This window comes from Agelaius phoeniceus, chromosome Z (assembly GCF_051311805.1).
Source record: "Agelaius phoeniceus isolate bAgePho1 chromosome Z, bAgePho1.hap1, whole genome shotgun sequence".
NCBI classification, from domain to species: domain Eukaryota; kingdom Metazoa; phylum Chordata; class Aves; order Passeriformes; family Icteridae; genus Agelaius; species Agelaius phoeniceus.
In genome coordinates this window covers 55831878-55850283 of record NC_135303.1, presented here as the reverse complement: position 1 = coordinate 55850283, position 18406 = coordinate 55831878, and the positions used below count along the sequence as shown (strand labels likewise).

Sequence of the window (18406 nt, the reverse complement as noted above, 5' to 3'; positions counted from 1 at the left end):
CTGATCAGCATCTGAAGAATATTGAGGTAAACAATGAAAACATCTGGTTAAAAACATGGTTGAGTAAACAGTGCTTTTTTGAATTTTCAAGCTACCAATTTGCTTAACAGTTTGAGGAATAGGGGGATTTGTTCTGCAACAAGTTTTATTTAGTTGCAGCCTGCAGAAAAGAGCATTCAAGGCAGTGGGGGAGAGTTTATAAAATGAGATTCATTTGGGGATTTTTTTGACCATGTGAAGTAAAAGTGTGGAGATGACCTGGACCTGTCTCCTGGACTAGTAGTATTGCTTTCTTGACTGCAGTTTATGAGGAGATTGAACAGGCTGCACAAGGTTGAGTGAGTCTCTCTGGAGGTACTTAAAAAACATGTAGACTTGGTGCTTAGGGACATAGTTTAATGGTCAACATTGCAGTGCTGGGTTAGTGGTTGTACTTGGTGATATTAGAGGTCTTTTCCAACCTAAATGATTCTATGATCAGTTTTTTTTCTGAAGGGAACTATTCACAACTGAACTATGGAGTAAGGGTTTTCCCTTTCTTTCCTAAGAGGGGAGTGGGAAGGAATTTGGTTTGACTTGGGAAAACTTTGTAAATATATAAATGAAAATACCTTTTGTGTTTTTGGGGATAGGACACAAGATTATCTTCCACCAAGTACAGGAGAAATATACTGTGCCTTAAAAACTTTAAACATTTCTGTGTGATTTTCAAAGGCCAAATTGCTTTAATTCTCTATAAGGCCTTGTTTTTCTTGTATTTCAGCCAGCGTTTTCTAGTGCACAGTAGTGATTTTTTTTTCCTTTTCCCCCCTGTTTTTTGATCACTGTAAACAGTTCCTTGCTGTGGTTACACAGACAAATATAGCAGAGAACCCTTTTCTCAGAGAAGATTCTCCCTGTGCATTTTTTAACCATTTTTGGGAAGAATTGATCTATTTGTGCATGTGAGAGAGGGAGGCAGTAGCTGTAAATTGAAGTGACATCATACATATTACTCCCATTGATCCACTTTTAGACTAGAGCCAGGATAAAAGGAAATGGCATCAGGGAGGAAGTATGCTCATTTAGGCACAGATCCCAGTGTGATAATGGAGTAATAATAGAAATCACGCCACTGTCAATCGGTTGCTGCATTAGTCTGAGGCAGATTTTCCCTCCAAGGAGGCTTTCAATGACTTCATTCAAGTGCAGGCAGGAGCAAATGGGATATTCAACATACCAGCTGTACAACTTTAGTGATTTGTGTCCTGGCAGAGGGGTGCAGTGCAAATGCTGGTGCTGTGGATCAACTCAAGTAGATATATCTGTGTCACATTTCATGGCTGAAAGGTCAGTAGTCAAATGCTTCAGTGGCAATTTTTTTTCTAGTATAAAGGGTGAATTTGGCATTTATTGTGTTTGTTAATTTAGGAATTGATAAATACTCTCTTTCGTGTGGGTGGTCTTCGGGGATGTGAGATCGATGACCTCTATAGCTGCTATACTCTGAAGGGGAAAGATTTGTTTTCTTTGTGCTTTTTACAGATTAGGGATTGTATTTTGAAAATTCATGGTTTTGTTCAAAGATTATTTGTAGAAAACCTTTCAAACCTACTAATCTAATAAGATACTCTTGTAACACAGTATAATGGCTGAAGTGTTTTGTGTATTGATATGAATAAAATACAGAGTATGCTTTTATTACTTCAAAGAGATTTAGTATACAGTGAATATCAGTTATATTTTCAATTTGTTTATGTTTTCTTTATTTCTTTCATCTTGCATTTTTTAAACACAGAGCCAGTTTTGATATTCCCTATCACTTAAAGTTTTTTTTAAGGGTTAATAGCCTCTTTATTCAAACTTTAAAGCTGCCACATCAGGTAACTTAGGGGAAGCAGAGAACAAATGGTTGTTTAGTGGCAGGACAAAGTGAACTCTTTCAGAAGGCTGAAGAGTTGGAGGAGAAGTCTTACGGTCTTAAGGGCAAGATAATATATACAGTGCTGGGATACAGCTTTATAGAGGGGATGATGTTTAATTACATGGGACATGACAGAAAACCTCTAGTGTGCTTGGTCACAGCATATTCATTTATATCCTCTTTGTAGTGTCCATAGTCACAGCTGGGGGAGGGCCAGCCCTGAGAAAAGTAATATGATTTCCATGCAGGCATAGATTGGGCAGGAACTATCTACTTTACAGTATAAATAGATGCTGTTGCAGCAGTTTGACGTAATGAAAACTATTTCTTGATCCTCGCCACATTTCCTGATTGAAACAATCTGCTTTCATAATTGCATATGTTTGAATATTTTGATTGAGTATTCTCTATTCTAGTTCAGAGTATGAGGGGGTTATTTTTATTTTATTTTAGTTAATTTTATTTTATGAAGAACACTGAAATTTTGCATTTGTGGTGTTATGGTTGTTTTCTGAATGTTTTCTGCCTGAAGACACAACTTGAGAGTGTGACAATTATCCTGCTATATCCTGCTATAACTTTTCTATGGGTGTTAGATATTCAATATGCATTCACAGAATATGAGTTGTTGTAAAGGAAAGTGGTTATACAGTTCTTGAAAAGAAATTTGCATTTAGGTCTCTACAGTATTTATGTTTAGATAGCACTTAAGGCAAGGACCTCTTTGTATTAAGCATGAGGCAAACAAATTGAAAATTGACAACATGCACCCCAAGCAATTCTCCTGGTGTGAAGGATGGAAAGTAACAGGTGGGCAGGACAAATAAGGATGGTGGTAGGAAAACAAAAAACAGTGAGAGGGGGGTTTCTCAGAGAAGATTCAAGTGCAATTTTTGAAGCTTATTTATAACCATTAAAAGACTGCTTTGGTGAGAATGGTGAGAATGTTGAGAATGATACATATTGTGTGTGGGGAAAAAAAAATGTCTGCACCCCTGAATGAATTTTCTAGCAGCTGGTGTCATGAAACTCTGGTTGCAATTTTCTGTCTCTTGGCCTAAGTTAGGGTTTTAAAGCAGAGTCTCTTTTATTGAAAGGAAAGGTTAAAAGTGTAGATGGGAACGTTCCTCCTTTTCTGTTAGAAACGAGTCGGAGAACAGACTGTAATAGCTGTGCCCAGTAGTGCCTCTGCAGGGAGAGGTCTGCCCGCCAGCGCTCCCCTGCCAGCGCCCGCCCTCTCTGCCGGTGTTCACTAACTCCTGCCTTGGACTCTAATTAATCCATGAGCTAGAAACTGGTATGTAAGGTACCATCCTGGGCAGCTGGAACGTGGGAAAATAGCAGAAGCCATGGTCTTATTTGTAGAATCATAGCAGATGCTCAGTTTGAAGGGGCCCACCAGGATCATCGAGTCCAATACCTGGCCTTGTACAAGACACTTCATAATCACGCCATATGCCTGACAGCATTGTCCAAACACTTCATGCACTCTTGGTTTTGTTTGTTTGTTTGTTTGTTTGTTTGTTTTAATGGGGTTTTGTTTGTTTTACTGACTCTCAGAGTTTAGCCAATAATTCTGAAAAAACTTTAGCCATGATGCAGCACTAGACAGACAAAAATTCAGGGCATGGCTGCTGCTCTGCTGTTGCTCAAAAAAAAAGTTGGCTTTTGTAATGCTGCCTTAAACAATAGCTTTCCATGGGTGAATCTGTGTAGCAATTATACTGCAGTTATATTATAAAATACTCAGCTGTTCTGTACCTACGTATTGAAGCAACTGTTCTATAGCTTCTGCAAATTAAGTATTGTTCTTCTGTCTTTTTAGTTAGCAGTGAAAACTATCTAGATCAGAAGTTACCTTTCTTTGTGTGGTGTTCTGCAACATTCTGTATTTTATTAATGTTCAGAATTAATTCCTTTTCCAAGTAGAGTCACTTCCCAGAAACTTTCCCTGTTTTATTTTTTAGCTTGTCTCACCAACCCCCGGCAGCTACTGTTGAACTCCGTAATAAGCATTTAAGCTGCCATTTTAGTAGTTGTCCTGAAATGAAATATTCAATATTTTAAAATATTGAATTTTAAATATTGACCACTTTTAACAATACCATGTGATTGGCAGGCTTTGATATTACTTACAAAATGTTTCACTAAGTGCTAGTAAGATCTGGGGTATTTTCAGTCTTCAGGAATACAACTTTACCAGTAAAAAATGGAAAGAAATCAAAATGCAAAGAAACCAAAGCATTACCATTATAGAGATGCCCTTTCCTCTTTATTCTGATTTAGATACTAGTCTAAAAGAGAAGAAAATGTCATGTTGCTAAATTAGTTATTAATGTAGATATTTTACAGATTAAGACTTATTGGAAGATCCTGGGTGTCTTCATGGACTCAAGAGATGAGAGATCAGAAGTCCAGTCTTGTTCAGTCCACATAAACAGCCCTGGCTGTGGGATGTGTTGTTGGGCGAGGCGTTTCCTATAGCTGAATTCTTTTCATCCTTGCTTAGTGCATTGTCGCAGCAAAGCAGACATGGGTAGGCAGCAAGGTGGGAAGAGAAAATCACCAAATGTGGTGAAAGCTGGGAGTACTGTCAAAGTAGCAGGATGTCTTTTTTATTAGTCTGTCTCAAGAACATTAGAAGTGAGCAGGGTTGGTTTCTTTTTGTATGCAAAAGCTTTACTGACATTCTTTTGCCTTTCCCCTTCCTCCCCTGGTGCCCTGCAATAGCGGGGAAAGTTTTGGGGCATATAACAAACTTCTGACTGATCACCTTGGAGCCTGAATTTCCAAGAGATGTTTCCTGGCAGCTGGTGCAATTTCTCTCTGAGCTCTGTTTGAATTATTTATTTGTTCATCCAATAAGCCTATTAAAAAGAGCACTTAAGCACTGGCTACAACAGATTCTTGTGCTTTTTTTTTTTTTTTAGATTACATTAGGTTCCAATTCAAAATGATAGGTTCATGAGTCAAGAAACTAACTGAAACTACTGAATATATATATATCTGTGCGTAGATGCTGTACCATGTGTGCTACAAATACAACATTCATGCATATTTCCCATGAAAGGATGGATGGTTTGTGACTCATTGCGCTAAAATATGCCTCAGAATGTGTTTTTGCAACAGTTGTTTGGTGGTTCACTTATTTGTGTGGTGTTTCTTTGTTCAGTGTAAACAAACCACTCAAATGCTTGTATATCTGATAAAAACACCACTCTAAAAATTATATGTTCATATGCCTCATTGATTTCTCAAATTATGCACTGTAAATTATTCTCTCTTCAAACCCAAACAAAATAGAATTACTTGTTTTATACATTCCGTAAAAATCCTACTTATTAAGCCATGATTCTATTTCAATAAGATAGGCATGTTTTAGATCTGATCTAACCATAGCAATGGAAACCATGGAAAATGAATCCTCATTGTGCCCCAGCACAGTCTTTCAGAACACAGACACATAAACCCTGAGGTTCTTCAGAAACCAGCTAGAGGTCCAAGTTGTATTTAAAGCACATGCTGGAAGTACACAGGTTATCACAATCTTGTCCTTTTTAGTTTGTTTCCATTTACATTGCTCAGCCAGTAGAGATCTTCATTCACATATGGCATTTATTTTTCTTTTAGCTTCTCCCTGACCAGCTGGTCTTACTTCTGGAGTTCCTCTTGGAGGAGAAGACATTGTGTCCTAGAATACTTCAGTGCTTAGAGAGAACATACCAGCTCCGGGGGCAAGATGCTGAGGTAAGTCATGTAAAAATAAATCTCTCTAATGTATGCCACTGTGTTGTTGACTAGGAATAACAGTGTTCCACTAGGAACCAGACTCACTACAGGTTTTTTTTTTTCATGTCTGAATCTGAAATTGAATGATCTTAACTCCAGTGTTATTGCATCTTTATTGCCATAATAACTCAGTGTTTCTCTGTGTTCTGTGTAGGTAGGTTCAGGTGTGTTTTGCATACTGTGGTAGTAAAGTTCAGGACAACCCGGATGTCCAAACTATTTTACATGTACCTTAGGCAGCACATTTGTTCAAGTGTTAAATTTTTCACTACGTTTTTCTGTGTAGTGGAGCCCAGTTTGTTTTTGTTGTGATATTGTCTCCAAATGTAATCAAGTCTGTTATAGTCTAAAATTATTTTTCCCCATTGTCAGCTCATATTGTTCCTCTTTGCATGCTCCAAAGTCTCACTCAGGATTTAGGAAAGTTAGCTTTCCAGAGAGACTACAGTGTTTTCTGGTTTGGGGCCTTAATTTAATGTTTTTTGCAGTTGCTTCTGCTAAGTGCTGGTGACATTAATAGGCCCCAAGGAAAACACTGCTTTATATGGTAGCATAAAGGGTAGCATCCCTGCTCCAAAGTGCTTTATATCTTTGGGAGGCAAACCAGTAAATCTTTATTACCATGTGCAGAGAAGACTCTTTTAAGTCCTATGGTTTTCTTGAGCTGGGAGAGTTCTGAAAATTAATGCAGAAGTGGTGTCTGAGAGCAGCCTTGTAAGCAGCCTTTGCTTCAAGTATGTAGTATTCAGGAGGAGGTAAGAAAGTCAGAGATGAACATAAAGGAGTCTAGAGATGCGTGTGTTTATATGTGTGTACATACATATACATATATATATATATAAAACAAGGGTTAATTATGATGTAGCATATGACCAAGCTACTGTGCAATGAAGGAATATGGTGAACTTAACATTTGGCTCCTGTTTATTTAAAAACTGCCTTGCAGAAGGTTGCAGAAAGCCAGTGTGCTTGACTTACCCTGTTATTCTTAGAACTTTGTGGCAATTATTAGAATTGAAGGAGAGATCAAAATCTATCTTGTTACTCTTACGGCTGAAGTTGCTGTGTGGATGCTTGGAAAGACTCGGAAATCTAAACCTTAATGTAAAGATTGATAAAACAGATATCTACCTTTTTCTCAGAAAAAAATAAACAAAACAAAGAACAACATTTCAATTGCTGCTGTTTACTGCACCTTTTTACTTTTTGTTGATAAAGTTTTCCAAATGCCAGATTTATTTTTAATTAGTAGTTAAATCAACATTTCTTTTTATAGGTATTAGAATATATTTTAATCACATCTGAATACCAGTGAAATGTCAGAAGTTCTATTATGGGAAGAGGAATTAACAGGGGCATAGATCAAAGCAATAGCTGTGTTGTTGCTGTTTCATGCCTATGAATTGTAAGCACCAGGCCACAAGCTTCAGTTTTTCAGGTTTTTCCTTCCTCTTCACTTTCATGCTTTCTTTTTTCCTTGCAGTGTTAACATAAAAGTACGCAAACAATCTATCAGAATGGTTCTGTGAAAAACCTCCGCAAACCATCAAGATTAGAACCTCTATGAAATGAACATAATCTCAATTTTATTTTACAAGGTGAAACAAGGGCTTAGCAGACAACTCTCTTAGAAGTACAACTAAGACAACATTACCATTAGCATTTTACCAGTCTGATGACCTGGTTTACCAGGCACCTACAGTCCTTTAAAGGGAACTAGCTCCCATGGCCTCGTCTACCTGAGGAACAGACTATTTGGGCCTCATTCTCTTATATGTGCACAGGGGATTTTTGTTGTTGTGACCCCGGGGCAAAGAACTGCAGTCTTAGCCTGTTCTTGTCTAGACTTAATTTGTCGTTACACAAATCACTTCTAGTGATCCTGCTGTATTACTGGAGTTCAAATGTTCTCAGTAGCTAAACAGCAGAAATGGATTATTAAAAATAAAACCATAAAAAACTTGCATGCAGGTCAATAAAAAGAAAACTCTCAGTGTCAGAGGGTTTATTCCAGGATTTTTTGGAAGTGAGGTTGTCAGCTGTGTTCCATCCAGCAGCAAAAAGTTAAGAAATAAACTTGTTTTCTTATTTTTGAAAAGTAGCATTCAAATTCACAATCATCTTCGAGCAGGGATAAGCAATGATATGGCCAATAGTGTGAGAGGGTACATACACAAAGGAGTATGGTTTTTTAATGTATTTTCACAAATTTTGGTCTTAAAATTTGTACATAATAATTTTGAAGATTATTACTGGAGATCCATCTGTCCTGCACAAATACAGCATGGAGAGTCCTTGTTTATATTTCTTAAAGCTGTTCTGTCTGTGTGACTGAAGCATCTTTATGTTGACTTTAAATTGATCATGCTTGTTGCAGTAAAGCCTTGCACACTTGGTGGCATCTGCTCCTGCCCTCAGCAAAGTGTAGGTCTGTCCCCAGCCAGTGAGGCGACAACAGCACTATTTGGTACTCCTGACCATTTGTTACCATGTGCACGTCCAGATTTAGCAACCTAGGGGTACACGTTGCTTCAGAAAGGAGTGGAGGGTTTGCAGCAGGTAGCCTGCCCTGTGTCTATTCTGTGTCTATTCCTTTGCGTCAGTCAGGAGAGGAGAGAGTCAGAATCAACCTTGCCTGGAATGTAAAGGTTGATCTCTCTTGAAGGGATCTCTGCACCTACTTACTCAGTGCAGTTCCTCTCCTCTCAGATTAGGCTTCAATGCAGATACATAGCCTCAGTGTCTATCTTCCTACTAGAACAGACATTTGAATGCTTCTTTTAACAAACAAAAAATAAATCAAAGGTTAAGTAACATATTTATGATCCATAATGTATAACTTTGGAGCCACAAGAGCCAGAACTGCGGATGGCTTAATCACATTCCAAATAGGTCTGCTCCTAGTCTTGGATGCCAAGAGAGGCTTGTAGGGCATCTGCCAAATTTCATAATTTGTGACTCCTTTCCACTTTTTGCAGTCCACTTCTGTAACAAATAATTATTTCATTTGCCATTTATTCCTCAAACCTTGGAACATCTGAGAAGACACAAAACTACAAGTTTGTTTTCAAAAGATTAAATTCATTGACCTGAGCTGTTTGAATTGAGCATATCCAAGAGATCTTTTTTTTAAAAGCAATGAAGGTTTCAAAGCTTAAAGCCATTTTCCGTTCTTCTCTCTGTGCCTTCAGCCCATTGTGGCTCAGCCAAGTAGTGTCAGACAAGTGGGAAGCAATTGGATTGTGTCCTCAATTTTCTCTTCCTGTTCCCCCTGTCTTGTTGTGCTGCTTCCCACTACGCAACAAAATAACTCATGCACAGGCTACATCTCCATGACATACCACATCCTGCATTGAAGAGAAGCATTGGCTGTATTTTGAACATGACTAAGTCCAGCTGTAAGTTCAGCTGGCTGAGGAGAAATGGGATATGTTATAAAGCAGCAGCTACAGTTGCCATCAGACAGCTCAGTGGGATAATAAAATTTAAAGTGGATCTTGTGTTGTTTTTATTTTGTTTCTTTCCAAAGTGGCTGTTCTAGACAGCTGTTTCATTTATTCAATATCTAGCATCTGGCAGAATGTGGAGAGTTGGTCTTCATGGAAAGTTTTGGGTGTCTAGTATTTTTTAAAATCTGTCTAACCTTGATGACATCTCTTCTGATACAACAGTGCAATCTTATCTCATTTGAATAAGCTATTGAGAACTTACATATAAATAAAGTGGAGTCAATAATTTACAAAAGACAACACCATGAGATCTGAGTTAATAGTCAATGAATCTCTTAGCTAGATGAGCCCTCTCATTACTCCCATTATTTCTGTTCTTCATTTGGCCAAAGACCTGTAACTTGTGGGCACACAAGGACACAGAATGGCTGAGTAACCTGCAAAACAATGAAAAATGTGACAGGAAGAAGATCACAGCCATAGGAGAAGAACAGTGGGTGTGACACTTTCAGTCCTATTTAAGACTTGATGATATTTCTGCAAGTGTGTTTTACTTGTTGCTGAATTATCTAAGAAGTGGTGATAAAAAGTACAGAATGTGGATGAAGCAGAAATATTTATGGTGTACTTCCCCACATTTTTCACTGTAGAGTTAGCTTTCCTTTCTTTCCGACTGGAGATGTCACTTTTATCTTGCCTGCACAGCATATGGAAAGTTGCTTTGTTGTGTTTCCTTGTCTGAACAAGCAGATTGAAATGCTCTTCACTTACATAATGCTTTCCCTGTATTTGGGATCATAATGTGGTATATTTTGGGGAGAAAAAAGAAACTAGAACTCTTTCTGCTGTAAATGTGAGTAAAATGAGTTAAGATCATAATATCATCAGTCATGTGGGTGGCATAAAGCTGTTCTCACACAAGTACTTCATTGTGCATGAGGTCTGCCTGTGTGACTAAGGCTATAAAGTGGTGGCATCTTATTTCACTGACAGAAATGCACACAAACCATCTAAGGTGCCTGGCATCCTACAAGTGGTGAGAATTCTGTTACGACAAAATAACTTTGGTTCATTGATCTTTCCTAGCCTGTGAAAAGCTGGCAGATGTGGAAGAACAAATGAATTTTTGTCATTTCCCATCTGATGGTGACTGTGTTGAGCTGAGCACATTCTCAGGTTGCATAATTCAGCTGTCCTGCAGATGGTGGATGGGCATTGTTTGAAGGCACGGTTATGGAACAGAGCTCTGTGGACAGCACCATAAAACTGGGTGGGAAAAGGGAACTGCTTGGGAAAGTCAGTGCACACTTGAAGAAGGCACTTGGTGAGCTTTACTTTCAGCACAAACACTGGGCCAGTCCTCCCTTGGGGCAGGGACTCAGAAGCAGTCTTCAGCTTTTGAGTACAGTTAGTAATGTATTGCAAATACCTCCACAGGCTTGCCAGTCCTTCCTGACTCAACAGTGTAGCAACAGGTAGGCATGTTTCAGATAGTGGCATTGCAGCCACAGGGAGGGAACCATGGTTCTTTTCCTTAACTGATGTCATTGTTGGTATGAAGCACCAAATCAGAAGATAAAAAAGGTGACAGCTTGAGCAGATGACTCTATTACAGGGCATTGTTTTCTAGTGATTTTTTTCTGCAAGAGTAAAAATAGTTTCTGTACTTATTTTGTATTTAAATATACAGGTTATTACTCAGTTGCAGCTCAAGTTAGGAGGAGATGCCTTATTTTGGATAAAACAGTATGTTTTGCAGGACTTACAAATCTGCTGTGAAAATTTACCAGGAGTGCAAAATAAATTTCACCTGTCTTTTCCTTTCTGAATGAATGACATACATACGTATGTCTAGCATTATTGTGCCGCTAGACATACGTATGGTTACATTGAATGATTTTTTATTTGCAATTGAATTGCAGTTAGCACATCAGGAGGAACCTGATATAAGTAATCTAGAAAAGTATAATAAGGAACCTAGAAAAGGCTGTGTAGATGAGTCAGCCTGCAGGGTAGGTTTGTTTCTGGAATAAATCATATTTGAGGTTTGTACACCCAGCCATTACTTTTCATTAAATGGAAAAGAAGACATATATGTTTTCACAAAGTGAAATCTCTTTACTATTATCAGTCTGATGCTTTTCACACACATCCTCACAGAAATACTATTTTTCCCTGCTCTACTTCTACTTCCTTATGCAAATCCTTGCAAATATATCTCTGTCATAGAAAGCCCTTCCCATTTTCACTAGAAAAAGGGCTAATTTCAGGGTATATTGTAGACTGTCCTTTTTGCTGATAGATGTGTTGACTGAAGCCACAGCCACTTGCAGAATGTCCTCTGTGATCGTGAAAAAATTTCAGTCTTCGCTCTGTTTCGTGTTCTTGTTCATGTTGCATCTAAATGCAATTTGCAGGCTCTTTGGCACAGACTGTATTGGTATTGATATTGGTTACGCTAGTTTTTCAAAAGCATGCATTTGCAGGAGTTGGATCTTTTTCCCAGTGAAAGGAGCTTAGAAAAGGGTAGCTTTTAGGAAGGTGGCACTTGCTTCCCAAAGATGAGGTCCAAAATTAAAAGCTAAGAAAATCGGAACAAGATGAGGGGAAAACGCTTCCAGTGACAGCCATGGGAGTCCTCCCATGAGACTCACTCTGGCTCATGTGCCTATTGTGACTGAGTGGATGTGTTGAGATGAATTTGTAAGACTGGCTGAAGGATAATCTCAAGTAGCTATAATTTGGGTTTGTTTTGCTTCCACATGCAAAGTAGGGGGGCTTTTCCAGCCACTTGAGAAGAACAGAAAATCCCTCCATCAGCATTTGCTGAAGGGCATGATCAGAACATGAGATTTGTGGAGCACTGGAAATAGCTTTCCACCAGTCAGCACTCCTAGTCCCACATCCCTCCAGGAGCCAACAGCAACATGTTTTTTCCAAGTGATCTCAGTGGCTGCTGGGTGGCATGAGGAGTTTTTGTGCCCTGACTGCTGCCATTACTGGTGCTGCTCACTTATCACCTGATTTTTCTAACCAGTTTTTAACTTAATTTCCTCTGTGTTGCAGTCCAGAAACTTAGCGCAACTTGGAAAGCAGATGAGCTGATGGTAGGAGGGAAGCAAATATGCAACTGGGTTTGTTTGGCATTTTTTTACTGCTTTTCCAAAGAATTTGTGGAGGAAGGGATTGGAGATAATTCTGTGTCCTATTGTCCAGCAAGGAGAATGAACTGGAGTCCTCTGGGCTTCTGAACTCAGTCCTAAAGGTTTTCTGAATTGGATGCAATTGCTCTACATAAAGTTTTACACAGTATTTCTTTGTTGGACAGTATAAACCCGGTGCTGTAATACAAACCATCAACCTTTTTATGGAATTAAAAAAGTTATTTTATTTGCCTATATATGATAGCACTGGCATAGTGCCCATGACAAGGAGGGGGTACTTCTAAAATACAAACAAAATCCCCTATCTGTCAGTAGTAGGGATGATCCTCTGAGGTTTGCTTTCTTTGGGAGGTTTTTTGGTTGGCTTGTTTTGGTTTTTAATTCTGAAAAACAATCTGAAAATATTTTTATTTAAAATAAACTTATTTTGAGACTTCATCCAAATAGCTTGTCTAATACTTCTCATTCCTGTTTGAAGGCTGGCTGCAGATGCAGGGTATGCCTGAATAGGACCACAATTTGGAAACAATTTTCTGTGCCCTGTGAGGTCTAAATACTACAAGAAGCAGGTGCCAGTTCTGACATAATTTCTTAACCACACAGATACGATTCCACCACTGAGTCGCTGACTTAATAACTTGTGGGTAAAGTCTGCTGTCATACTTTCAATCCTTGTGCCAGTTGGAGTTGCAGTGTTCTGAGAAAGAAGAGAAATTTTGTTGTGTTTTGTGTGGTGTAAGCATTGTCCTAAGCAACAATCATCGCTGTATTCCAGCAGCAGGGAATAAAAGAAGTGGAGAAGATGACTAAAAAATGTCAAACACAGAGAAAAATCGAAATGTTCTGATTGCATGAATGAGCATGCAATCATGCATGCTTCACTTAAGAATTTTTCACTTAAGAATTTTTGCTGGGCATCGAAAAAGGAGAATAAGAGTGATGCAAAAGGTCTTTGTCTTTGGAGTAAAAATCTTGTATGTAATTATTTTGAAACTGGAAATCCAGGTTTTAAGCAATGGGAGATTAGAAGGATGTGAGCATGGACTGAGTAGACTGGCTGTGACCTAAGTTATGGAAAAAACAGGTAGCCACATTGTTCATTGCTTGGAATTTGAGTCTTATTTTCATATGGAGTTCCAGATTCTGTCTATGACAGTAATCTTGCCTGGAAATAACAAATGTTTTGACCACAGTCACTGTGGGAGACCAAAGATAAAAGGTTTTTTTGCCTCTAGCTACAAGACAGATGAGGTAAAAGCAGAGGGATGGAGACAGGGGCATAGGCAAAGGGGATAGCTTACTGTTGCCTTGATACTTACAGCAGCCTTTCCTTTTGCTGTACAGGAGATATAATTTAATAATAATTGGTAACAGACTGTTGGTGTGCTTATCTCAAACTCCTCAGAGTTTAATTTCTACGTCAGATGTATATGTTTATGTGCTTTTTTCCCACTATAAGTTTGGATTTATAAGCTCAGCATGCTTTTATGTGCATATATAAATAATCTGTGTTGAGACACATATGCAGACACTATATGGGTAAAAATTATAAACAGACTCTATCTGGAGACAGCCAGAAGAGACAGTGATAATGAGAAGTGTTTTAATTGCTTGCTATGGTGATATAAATTTCTGCTGATTCCAGAGATACTGTTGGGATAGTGACAGCTTCAGACTGAAAGAGTGTGGGTTTAGATTAGCTATTAGGAAGAAATTCTTTACTGTGAGGGTGGTGAGGCCCTGGAACAGGTTTCCCAGAGAAGCTGTGGATGCCCCATCCCTGGCTGTGTTCAAGGTCAGGTAGAATAAAGCTCTGAGCAACCTGGCTTAGTGAAAGGTCTCCCTGTTGGAGACAGTTGGGAGGGTTGGAATGAGATGATCTTTAAGGTCTCTTCCAGCCCAACCCATTCTATGTTCCATCATAATCTAGCCATTATTGTAGATAATAGATAGGTGTTTCAGTATATTGTAGATAAAAGATAGGTGTTTCAGTAGGCTGTCAGAGGGAATGTGGATGGGGCCGTATATGAGATGGCAGAGTTGTGTTGCTGCATTTTGGCAAAAGTATCCATTTGGATGTGAACATGTGCCAAAGCCAAGCTTACCTTCCTGAAGGCATAAGTCTTGTCCCTGCAGTACTCCTCTGATGTTGGCTGTACCTTAGGCTGGGACCTGGTTTTCCCTCCCTCCCTCTGAGGTGCAGGATCTCCTGGCCCCCCAGCACCCTCTCCATACTCACCCTCAGACTGTGTCTTCACACATGCAGCCATCCTCACCAGAGCAGCCTGCTGGGGATGGAAGGAGCAAGAACTGAGAGCAGGCAAGGTGGCACAAGCATTGTTTCTGTCACCAGCCAGAAGGCAGCCTTGCTCCTGAGAGCTGGCAGCACCACAGCAAAGTGAAGCTCAGCGCACATCTCCAGTGAAATTGTTGAAAAGGCAGATGGTGACATCTTTTCTGCCATCTTTATCATGCTGCAAGCTGTGAATGGCACTGGTGCTCCAGCATGCTGAATAGGCAATAGTGAAAATGCAGGCAAAGGGGAAGCCTTTGGTTCCAGTATAAATAGTGTATCTATGTTTTAAATTAAGTCTTATTTTTTAAAACCTTTGTTTTTGAAATTAAGGGAGTTAACATGCTGTGTTAAACATTTCCTTACCTTACATGCACTATGATATAGGAGCTGCTCTCCCCAGCATAGGGACAGTGGCAGCACAAATATGCATGTTGTGAGAAAAGCCTTCAGGAACCATGTCAATGTGGTCTCCCAGACAGTGCTGTTGAAGCTGTCACACTGCTTTGCTGCTGGTGGCCTTTTCCTCATCTAACTGTTCTCTGGATCATTTTCCTATAATCACTTTGTTGGTTTGCAGTAAAGCTAGAGACGATCCTCTTTTGTATCCATCTCCTGTTAGACAGGGTAAGGAGGAGCAGGCTGAAGAGCATTGAGATTACACAATTAGGCATCCCAACCAAGCCTCTTATTCACAGTGACAGCTTTGACATCAGAAGAGAGACAGCCAGTGCCACCTTTGAAAAAGGATTAGACATGGTTTCTTAGTCTCTTGCCTTTTCTGACTTCTTTTGGAAATTTTTTTTCTACCAACACAGCTGTCCTTGATCACAGATGGGGCCCACATAGGGAGAAGAATGTCTGGTTTGTAATTGGGAGCTCTCTGCTGTAAGCCTTAAGTGGGGGAAAAAAAAGCATTTGTCTTCTCCAAACAAGTCCTCAGCATTTGCTGCATTGCCAAGAGTGAATCCTGTCCTGAAGTGCTATCCTTTGGTTGTTGTGCCTTTTTGATCACAGCAAGGTTGCCTGCTGCTCTGCCTGGGCTTTCTGAAGCAGCGTGTTTTGTGATTTCTGGCTTCTGTTTGGTCATGTAGAAAAGAGCCTCTGTGCTGGCTGTGGGAAAGATACAGGTTTTATTTGCAGGTGGAGTCATGTTCACAGCCTGTGGAAGCTGATGAGGTTGCTCTTGAGCAAGGCTATGGTACTATATAAACTTGTATAAACTTCTTAAGGTCGTGTTATCTAGAACTGTGTGACCGCTAAAACAGGAGCTTGTGGTTGGAGCAGAGGAGAAAGGTCAGGAAGGAAATACATGCCCCTAAGTCACATTTATAAATGTGAGAAGGCTCAAGTGGGTGCCTGCTGCTGCTTGAGGCTTGCACAGCAGTGGAAGCATGCTGCCTGGCCCATGGGCACACTAGGACAGGTACAGGTTCAAATGCTGCCAGCTGCCCCACACTCTGCCATTGATCAAGCAACAGAATTTGCCTTTCAGACCTTGATTGTGCCACACTTTTCTCTTCTGCTACTAAATATAGGCAGTGGCTTCATGAGCTCTACCCACAGCTCTTCATCAGTGCTGTTAAAAAAGGAGAGATGGGACTTACATGTCTTTCTCCATGGTTTCCAGCACCCTTCATATGTGCAATTGCTAGATCTCTGCAGAAATACAAATCAGAAGAAGAATTAATTACAGAAGTAGAATATTGCTACCAATATTCCCAAAATCTAATGTCTCATATTCTGCTAAAATTAGCTTTTAAGTGACTTTTTAGTGACCAGCTCACACTACAGGTTTTAAATTATTTTAGACCTCTACATAGTCCTCCTCAAAATTACAATTAGCTCCTGACAAAGTTTTGATCTGCCAGCTCATTACTGCCTTAGGGTTTCCTGAACGACAATGCTTTTTTTTCTTTTTTGCTGGGGTGTCAGTGGGCTGAGATACTCATGCTGTGTTGCACAGCAGGAAAGGAGGTCCAAGGTGGCAGGAATGGCATGTACAATTGCTTGTACAACCTGGAGCTGCTTGTACAATCAGTGATGTCAAATGCAGAGCATGGTGGAGCTCCATGAGCTCAATCTGCCTCAGGTCCAGCTACTGAACTGTGGTTCATTCTAGTACTCAAATAAAATACAGCTTGAGTAAGGCTACCAAAAGCCATTTTTAAAATTAGAAATGTTATCATCATTTTGGCCATAGCTCTGGAAAATTAAGGGTTTTGTACTGAAACAGAGCATTGCACTGTTAGAAACAGCATTTACTGAACCCTGATGCCATGAGGATCTCAGGGAGAAAAATTGTCTTAAAGATTGCTGCTGCTGTGGTGCTGTATCTGGCCTTTAGATTCTTTGGGCTCTGCAATACTGTCAGGGCAAGCACAACAAGACCTGAGAGAAAACCTAAGCTGTGAAGAGTCCAGTTTTTAGTCTAAAACAAAACTAATTTAAGCTGATAGATGGCTTCTTTACTCGGTCGCCTGAAAAACTCTTGGCAAACACAATAATCACAATTACAGAATCCTTGTAAAAATGATGAATTCATTCTGCTTGCACCCAGTAGGTTTTTGGCTCTTTGAGCACACTCTTTCAGATTGCCAAACTGATTGTCTCTCAACACAATTGTAACACAAAAAGCTGTTTCATTCCTCCTGGTGAGCTGCCTCAGCATCCCTCACTTGCACAAGTTTCAATGAAATCAAATTCACCTTCTAAAGTCTGTGTGTACTGTGACATAAAAGATAGGAGTGCCCACTTGAAATTCAGACTATATAGAATGAAAAGCCACTGGTGTATCAAAGAATAACTATTTCAGCTAAGATAGAGGGGGAAAAAGGTCATTAAATGCCCTGTAAAATTGGCAATTCTTAAATTGCAATTCTTCCATGCTAAACAACTGTAAAATCTGGTTTTTAGTTCAAATATTGTCTGGCAACATTTGTTCCTTAATTAGGTAGGCAAATGATCTAATATTTGAATCCAATTTATCTGTAGATAGGAAGAGACTGGCGATAAATGCTTTCAGATGGAACAGAGCAGCATTCGGGTGCGCTGGAATGCTTCTTTATTGTTAATTAAAATTAATCTGTTGTAGCATAGCTTGGTTATTTGAAAAAAATTCTCTATTTTTTCCTCTGTGAATTAGACTGGAGTCTGACCTCTGAGACTCTTTAATTAACATTTAAGACTCAAGTTGTTCAAATAATTTTTTCAATAGAGTCTCAACCTGTATTTGGTAAAGATAACAGATGCCCCATACCTTTAATAAAGGTTCCACTTTGCTGGACAATAGTTCTTACTCTATTTCAAATGATCTCATTTTTTAAGATCTTTTAAGTACATTGGTTTTGTTTTGTCATTTAGATTTGTTGTCTTATGGCGCCTTTTAAATTGGATCCAGCTATTAGCAAAATGTACTAATTTTCCCTGAAGCTAGACTCCCATTCTGCAAACCAAAAGCTTAGTAAAGTCTAACTTTTTGCTCCCTTTAAGAAAGGCATGGTTTAAATTACTTGTTTTCTAAATCTTATGGGTAGACCTCAGAAGTAATTTTTTTTTTTGCTTGTATGCAAGTCTGAGAATTGGACTTAGTTATCCTTAAGGGTTCCTTCCAACTTAGCTGTGATTCTGTGAGATTCTGTGATTCATGTGAGGAAAGGCCAAAGAATTGAGTTTATTCAGCCTGGTGAAGAGAAGGAGTGACCTAATTGCGGCCATCTTGTACCTGAAGGGAGTCTGTAAGAAAGATGGAGAGGGACTATTTGCAAGAGCATATAGTGACAGGACAAGGGGGAATGGCATTAAACTG

The 18406-nt window shown here is 39.3% G+C and overlaps 1 protein-coding gene across 8 annotated transcripts in view; it reads left to right on the top strand.

The window, feature by feature from the left end:
* AOPEP (aminopeptidase O (putative)) overlaps nt 1–18406 on the top strand; it is a 184998-nt gene that overhangs the window by 155193 nt on the left and 11399 nt on the right. For 7 of the 8 annotated variants that reach the window (XR_013179820.1, XR_013179819.1, XR_013179818.1 and 4 more), the window contains one exon: nt 5534–5650. Coding sequence is in view for 4 of the 8 variants with exons in the window: in XM_054652037.2 (XP_054508012.2) it covers nt 5534–5650 (117 nt within the window). In the remaining 4 variants the exon portion in view is untranslated. Of the gene's footprint in view, nt 1–5533; nt 5651–18406 lie in introns of those variants that run through there. The other variant, XR_013179823.1, reaches the window with a different exon arrangement.